The sequence below is a fragment of the Bolinopsis microptera genome, chromosome 9, assembly GCF_026151205.1.
Source record: "Bolinopsis microptera isolate Bmic1 chromosome 9, MBARI_Bmic_1.0, whole genome shotgun sequence".
Classification (NCBI taxonomy): domain Eukaryota; kingdom Metazoa; phylum Ctenophora; class Tentaculata; order Lobata; family Bolinopsidae; genus Bolinopsis; species Bolinopsis microptera.
Genome location: NC_087080.1, coordinates 17,363,338 through 17,371,788, shown reverse-complemented (window position 1 = coordinate 17,371,788; position 8,451 = coordinate 17,363,338). Strand labels below are relative to the sequence as shown.

Genomic DNA, 8,451 nt, shown 5'->3' with positions numbered 1-8,451 from the left:
CTTCTCGGCCAGTCAAGGCAGACTCTTCCAGTTCCAGTACAAGCCTATCAATACTCAATCAACCCAACTAGCTGCGGACATTCAGAGAAATAGCTTTCATGATTTCCAGTCTTCATAGGAGTTTCCTATTCCCAGACCACTCATTGGAGGATCGAGTTAAGCGTTAGAGACTTCAGGAGAGAACTGTTCGACAAATTATACTGAAGACGATCACGAGTGGAATGAGTGTGGCTTTACAGATAAACTTGGTTCAATACATACGGTTGTCGCGTTGCAATTATATTAGGGACGATAGTTTTCGTAGAGGATGGGGACTTGTCCTGTTGGGAATAAACATTTTTATTTGTGAGTTTATTCTTTTGGCTGTTGGAGCATATAATACTTAATTTGCCTCACAGAGATTTGTCAATGAGGTTTAAATTCCGTCGTTAAGAGTGCAGATCTACACTGTGTGCCTTTTTTTATTAAGGGTGCATGTGCCCTTGAAGTCAAGGGGTTAAAAAATATTTTGAATATATATTTGTTTTAAGATTAAAATTGTCATTAGAAACCACCCGGCATCGTCTCGGTTTACAATCAAAATAAATATCTTGAGTATGCTTAATATTGTCACCAGGTAATAATATTACCAAAAAGCGTATTTACCTAAATTTATTTGAGCTTACATTTTCAGCCACTCGAGAGAGATCACTGAGATGTGCTTGGCGTTGCGATGGTCAAGAACAACCTCATTTAAAACGTAGAGAAAGTGTTGGATAGAAAATGCTAATTTGGTAATCTCAACTTAAATCTGGTCTCAAACTGTTGCAGAGATTCTGCCGTTTCTTTCGAATCCAGCACAAGAAAGATATCCGATTCATTCAGTTTCGCCACAGATGCGAAAAGGTAAGAAGAGGCAATAAATGAAGCTGGATTTTATTCCGGTGCTATGAAAAAAACCCGAAAAAAAAATTATTGTATTATCATAATCCATTTCGTTATTTAAATAAAACATTATAATGTAATTATATATTTGTTGTTTAATCTTCCTGTCGACTTAACAAAAAGACGCGGGTTGGATGGAAATAGTTATCCTCAGTCCATAACGTCTTCCTAATCCGTGCAGATGAAAGCTAGAAAAAGAGCAGGAGCGGGTGGCACCTACATGAAAAGACTGAAGCTAGCCTCCGACAGTCTTAAGAGTACTGACCCTGAGTCCAGTTACGGGACTGTCCTCAATATGGACTCCTACCTCGCGTTTAAAGGTCTTACGCTTGAAATATAACACTCAATTTCCTGAAATCACGCAAAACTTGGTTTCGGTTTTTTATTTTTCGCTTTCAGAGATCATTCACGCATTACATAAGCCAGATTTTAGCCATTTTAGACCCCCTACCCCCAGTGGCGTAACGAAAGGCCCTGCTGACCCCGCTGTGCAGGGGGGCGCCGTCTTAGGGGGGCGCCAAATCGTCGTTTGAATGTGGGACAATTTCGAAAACTTAACTAAAGTACTAGCAAAACTGCGCGTTTTGCTCTAGATACACACTTTTTTAGAGATTTTACCGGCGTATTCTCTAAAATCACCTAATTTGTTCAATTTTAGGGAGGGGCACCAAAAGGGGAGGGGGCGCCAACAGGGGGGCGCTTTTTTCGGCAGGGGGGCGCCAACAGGCAACGTTACGCCACTGCCTACCCCTTTGTAAGCCACTTTAAACATAACTATTGCGTAAAAATTGCAGAAGGGGGAACTTTTCGTAATACTTGAACGATCCCTAGCTCAATCCGATCACTTTGAAAACTAATGAGAAAACTTGTTCAGACTTTTCCGGCTCCAAAGCTGGGAAAACCAAAAAGAAAAGTCGGCGGAAAGGGATGGTGTTGAGCAGAACAGAACAGAAAGCTATCGAGAGCACAGCTAGAGAAACGCTAGACAAGCTCTTACCAAAGTAAGTTGTTGTTTTTGTTAAATATTTCTAACATATTCATTATTCTGGTTCGCTTAGCTATTTAATTTCTAGAACCAGCTCGCCGAACTCGGATTCTCTTCATCTTCAGGCTCATAATATAATATAATAATATAATAATATAAGAATATATTTCCCGTCTGGATTCAGTTATTAAACTGAATAATAAGTACTTTTATTTTTGTGGAAAGATAGAACAAACCTTTGATGAAATGAGAACTTTGCAAGCATATTTTCAATTTTGATACATTTACTTATAGTTATTAGTTATGGCTTGTAAGCTGTTCGGACAGCACATGAGTTTTTGACTTTAAAGTTCATTGTGGAAACTATCTAAGCAAGTTTTATTTTTTCATTGTTCGACCTTGTTATATATAGTACTAGTGTAACCCGGCCTACGGCCGGGATTTCACTGCCGCAGTTAAAAAGGGTAGGAGTAATTACCCGCTGAGTCAAAACCCGCATTAGGTGACCCAATAGTTTCTTAAACAATAATCTCATAATCAGTTATTTCTTGTGGATAATTAAGTCATTATTAGCCATGAGGCACCACACTCCATGATCATAAGGTCTGAACACCGAGTATTACACCTCATCACTCCCGTCTTGAACCGCTTTCTATTTTTATTTAAATCGTTATAGAAATTAACCCTTGTTAACTCCGCACCACACCCGCATATTATATTTGAAAACATGCATAACATTGTCGTATGAACTCTCTCTCTCTCTCTCTCTCTCTGCAGTCCAAACAGACCCCAAACACTAACAGTCCCCCCTCCCCTAATAAGCTTAAGGTATAACATTACAGCGAATCCGGGCTAATCCAATTATGACGCTACTTAAATGCAGCTATAACATATTACACAGTAATGAGAGAGAGAGAGCAAGCCCCGTAACTCTTGCCGTTCTGCTCACGCAATTTTATGTAACATTTGTGGTACAAAACCATCAATTAAACCACTTACCATCGGCCGATTTAAAAAAAAATTTCCTATGGGCTTCATCAGAGTTTTGTCGACACTATACCGAAAAAATCAGTCCCGTAACTCTTACCGTTTTTTTTTGTATAACCGACCGGAAATTACACACGGACAGACAGACAGACAGACAGACAGACACACACACACACACACACATTCTGGTGTTATTAAGGTGATGGTATCTAGACCGTCCTGACCAAGTTGTCAAGCTGTGGCTGGTACCGGTGGCTGGTACACTGGTACAGCTGGCTGGTACACTGGTACCGCTGGCTGGTACACTGGTGCAGCTGGCTGGTACACTGGTACAGCTGGCTGGTACACTGGTACAGCTGACTGGTACACTGGTACAACTGGCTGGTACACTGGTACCGCTGGCTGGTACACTGGTACAGCTGGCTGGTACACTGATACCGCTGGCTGGTACACTGGTACAGCTGGCTGGTACACTGGTGCAGCTGGCTGGTACACTGGTACAGCTGGCTGGTACACTGGTACAGCTGGCTGGTACACTGGTACAGCTGATTGGTACATGCTAGCTGGTACAGCTGACCAACATGAAACAGCTGTCGGTATAATTTATGGCAAGCTTTCAGTCCTCAATCTGGTCATGGCACGAAATTTCTAAATCGGCTCAGTTCAATTAATTAATTTAGTGGAACACGATCACCTCCGTTATATTGCCATGACATGTTTAGCATGCTTTTCTGCCTGATATAGGAGATGAAAGTGGTTATTGTCCGCCTGTGCACTCTATCTAGGATATCACACTGTGACCGCTTAACACAGACCGGTCGTATGTGTAGCGAGCACTTTAGCAATGTCCTCCGTACACTACATATGGACAAAAGGAAATCGCGGCATGTGCGGAATCGCGATTTTTCCCATTATTTGCGACAAATTTTATGTATTAGTCGTATATATCTTGGGCAAAATAATCGCGATTTTCTTTTGTCCCTGTCCGAACATAGATCTGGGTGTGTTATCTTCAGCGCCCACGTGTGTTATCTTCAGCGCCTTTAGTGTTTAAGTGTTATCCATCTGTTTAAGAGTTGTACTAGAGATTTTAAGATTGCTCGACAATTATTACATGATACGTATCTTTAAAATAGTCTAGATTCACTATTGACTGTGAATCATGTGCTGCGGACAGCTAGAACTATATAATAGTTCGTTCACAATCCACATTGTTGAACGCCGGAGAAAACGTTATTACAATTTACTGATGCTTGCTCACTTGCTGTCGACATATTTGAATTCCGATATTTATATTTAATCATTATTGAAGTTTATTGAGAATAATGGCACTACTATTTTGCACCGTTGACACTGCTGTATTTAGATGGAAAGGCGAAAAATCGCCAAGTTCGTTGACAAACGCAGAAATTGAGCGAAAGAAGGAAGATCTGTTTCAAAATATTGGGTACCTGAAATCTGTTTCTTATTTTCGTGGTTTCATTTGAGCATACTGATTTAATAGATTTATTCACATATGACTATGTGTCTAACCTACATATAATAAGATCTATTAAAAAGTTTAAAATTCATTTTTTGTTTAATAATTTTTTAAACTTTAGATTTTGTTCTTCAGGGAACTTCACACCTCTCTGTCAGTGTCAGAGCTACTAGCACAACCAAAATGGCGCCGGGGATTCAGACCGTCTAAAGTTATAGGTTAAAGACACTTCCTTATCTTCTCATTTATTTGGATCAATTGTTTACTGTAATTGACCTTCGTTGACTTTAACAGCCAGTTCGAAATGTTGATTGATAACTTGTTGGTAATCACTAATTAAAAATTACATGAGCTTACTAACTATTCTATCTGTAAAGCTGAGACCCCAGATAAGAAGCCTACGGTAAACCTGGGGACCACTAGGATTAGGAAACCGTCAGCTGGGTTCGAGACAATCTTCACTAGCTCCCGACCCATCCCCCTTCCTTCTGCTAAGAGAGTCATTCCTAAGTTCCTCAACAGAAGGGAACTTCTTGAGAGCAATCAGCTCTACAAGGTGAGGTTTCTGCAGGATTACACAGGATTACACATATTATTTGATAATGGGGCGTGCCGGAATGTGTGAATTGTTTTTGAAAGTTTGTTTTTATTAAATAAATAACAATTATTTTTACCGCTCACTGAAACTCATATCTTTGCCTGAAAAGGATTGATTGACAAAATACAAAAAGAAGGTTACGAAATATGATCTTTCTAATAATTAATCGTTAATTAAAATTGAACGCACATTCCAGGCAAAATATGAATTATCAGTTAATCCGGCACTTGGCACTTGGCACGTGTCCGAAAAAAGCCACTTCTGATTATTTTAGCATGCAGCTCTTAATATGGCAGAGGCTTCGTTAAGTTTTACCGATTGTGACATTCTTTGTTGACTCCATTGCAAGCATATCATAAGATATTTCTCCTGAAGCAACAATAAGATTCATTTCTATAAGTTTGTAGTTCCCTTCAATAATTCTCCTCTATGCTGATTTATACTTCGTAATATCTCCATTCTCCACGAGGTTATGTTAATTTGTTACTTTAGAAAATAAGACGAGTATGCTTTACAACGAAATACTTATCGCTCACCGGCAGTTAACACGCGACAGCAAGACGAGGGAATTGAAAATAGACGAGGAAATCGCGCTGCTGGGATCTTATGCCGGTTAGAAAATAACAACTATCCTCAAAGTTTTACTTTTAGAAAATAACAACTATCCTCAGAGTTTTAGAAAATAACACTATCCTCAAAGTTTTGTGTTTTGAAAACTTGATCTGTATATCCAAATGTTTGATGTGTTGAGCTGGTTACATGAAGATGCTCCGTAGATAACGTGTCTCCCTGCAAATGCAACAATGTGGTCTAACTATCATCTAGCATAGCTCTTATTTTCTCTGCAAAGAAATTATTTTTAAATTAATAGGATTGTTCTTTAACCTCACTGATTCTAACCTGCACATACTAACGTGAGTGTGACGTCGCAATATCTCACGTGAGGATGGTCTCATACTCAGAACCAGCATTGTATTTCAGTGTCTAGTTTACTTCGAGTCTAGTTTAAACTCAACACTTCAACCACAATCGTTTAATTCACACTATCTAACTTTGATCTTGAATTTTATTAATTTTCGGAGTGCTGAAATGTTTCTGAAAAACACAGTACCTTATTCATTGACCGGCCGGGTGTAGAATATTTGCCAGGGCCTGTGAGATCTTATTGGGCCGGGGGTACAACTGCAATATTTACTGAGGCCGATATTTGTAGAATTCTGCCTCTTTGCTACCTGCCTTTCTTGTTTAAATTTCAAGAAATTTTCGAAATTGAAACTATAGTTAAGTTTATCAAATATTAATTCAGAGGGTCTATGACTAAATGAAAGAGTAAGAGGACATTGCGACTGTCATTCCCCAATAACTATGACTAATCAAAGAGTCTAAAAATTGAAATTTTGCAATTCCGAGGCCGTGCAGCTAGATCATATGATACATATTTACTTAGAGACCCGTAAACCTCACCCCCACACCAGGTATTACAAGGTACAACTACCTCCGTGATGGTGACGAGAAACTGAAGGAGAAGAGACTAGAGTACAACAAACAACTGGACAAGCTGCACCGCCGGAAGCTCGGCCTCAAGAGATCCTGGATAAACGTCGTCAGCAAGCGAAGTATTTTAAACTCTTCCGTTTGTTAAAGTTCTATAAGTCTGTGTTTTTATCAAGCTAGTTTTTACGGTAACCCAAACAATCTCACACTCTGACTCAGAGTTGTAGTCTCGTTGGTATCCTAATCTTATTGCTCTGTTTTCTCTGAAGCAGCCATCATGTTTAGACACTGTTTTCTTTGAAGTAGTCATCATGTTTAGACACTGTTTTCTCTGAAGCAGTATCATGTTTATACCCATCAAGACTCAGCCACCCCCAGGGAACAGTCTGGATCCCAGGATGGGTCTCCCTAAGAATGCCCCCATGATGCCTCTTATTCCTAATCTTAGAAAGAGGTGCGTAGTTCTATTTATAGTACAGTGTATAGTATAGCCTCTTATAGCTAATCTTAGAAAGAGGTTTGTAGTTCTATTTATAGTACAGTGTATAGGTTTGTAGTTCTATTATAGTACAGTGTATAGTACAGTGTATAGTACAGTGTATAGTACAGTGTATAGTACAGTGTATAGTACAGTGTATAGTACAGTGTATAGTACAGTGTATAGTACAGTGTATAGTACAGTGTATAGTACAGTGTATAGTACAGTGTATAGTACAGTGTATAGTACAGTGTATAGTACAGTGTATAGTACAGTGTATAGTACAGTGTATAGTACAGTGTATAGTATAGTGTATAGTACAGTGTATAGTACAGTGTATAGTACAGTGTATAGTACAGTGTATAGTATAGTGTATAGTATAGTGTATAGTACAGTGTATAGTACAGTGTATAGTACAGTGTATAGTATAGTGTATAGTACAGTGTATAGTATAGTGTATAGTATAGTGTATAGTACAGTGTATAGTACAGTGTATAGTACAGTGTATAGTATAGTGTGTCAGACTCCGGGGCAGTGAGATTCTTAGTTTTTATTAGATTGATGTTTGTTATAGTTGCTTGACTTAGTATTGGTTGTATTCACTCGAATGATGGTGAAGATGGGGGGGGGGGGGGAAAACGGGACTTTGATGACGGTAAGTTAGTTCATGTACACCCATCAACGCTTACCCTTTACAGAATAAACAAGTTTGGCACGAGTAAAGAAAGCTGAGAGGAAGACCAACAACCTTCCTGGATATTTACGGAAGATTGATGGAAGAATGAAAATGCAGATGAGCCAGACATCTCGGATGAATCTCTACTGGTAGGTGGGGGTTCCAGCTCCCCTGAAGTTTACCGCCGTAAGTTAAATGCAGACTTTGGTATCTTAATCTTATTATGTGTGTTAGGGTAAATATATATTCGAAATTTCTTTAATACTATTATATAATTGGTATTATAATGATATTATATTTCAGCGACTCCAAACTTACTGGACTCAAGTCAAAACTCAGAGAGATTGGACCTTCCCGCTTTGATAAAGACTCCAAGACCGCCCCAGAACTCCACCGAAAATACGAAAGCCAAGCTTCTTCATTGACTCAACTTCGTAAATTCGACTGAAGATTTTCAGGTGAACCCGAATATACCCGATCAGTTCTTCCAGAAGTTTCATAAAAACTACTTCGTATTTGTGCACATATAGTTCTAACCGTACGTGTGTCCGTCTAGATCGTTTAAATAATGTTTATTTTATTACAGAAAGCATTTAACCTACCAACCAAAACCCCGGGTGAGCGTCGTCTTGAGACTGAGAACAAACGAGAACAAAAACAGAAGACGGGACTTAAAAAGAGGGGCTCCAAGATCACTCTACCATCCATTATAACAGCGGTTAAACCTGCATGGCGATGAAACGTGAACGTTCCATCGTAACTTCAAATAACCACTTATCCACTAACCAATTGGCCGTCCCTGTACATTCGCTAAACTCAATGGTTGGTT

The 8,451-nt window shown here is 39.2% G+C and overlaps 1 protein-coding gene across 1 annotated transcript; it reads left to right on the top strand.

Annotated features, from left to right (window-relative positions):
• The first annotated feature begins 1,105 nt into the window (after positions 1 to 1,105).
• Positions 1,106 to 8,070, top strand: LOC134821458 (uncharacterized). Its single transcript, XM_063832201.1, has 9 exons — positions 1,106 to 1,244; positions 1,799 to 1,925; positions 4,263 to 4,343; positions 4,512 to 4,594; positions 4,754 to 4,932; positions 5,517 to 5,586; positions 6,450 to 6,590; positions 6,847 to 6,922; positions 7,926 to 8,070. The coding sequence occupies exons 1-9, from the start codon at positions 1,106 to 1,108 to the stop codon at positions 8,068 to 8,070; spliced, it is 1,041 nt and encodes a 346-aa protein (XP_063688271.1).
• The last annotated feature ends 381 nt before the right edge of the window (positions 8,071 to 8,451 follow it).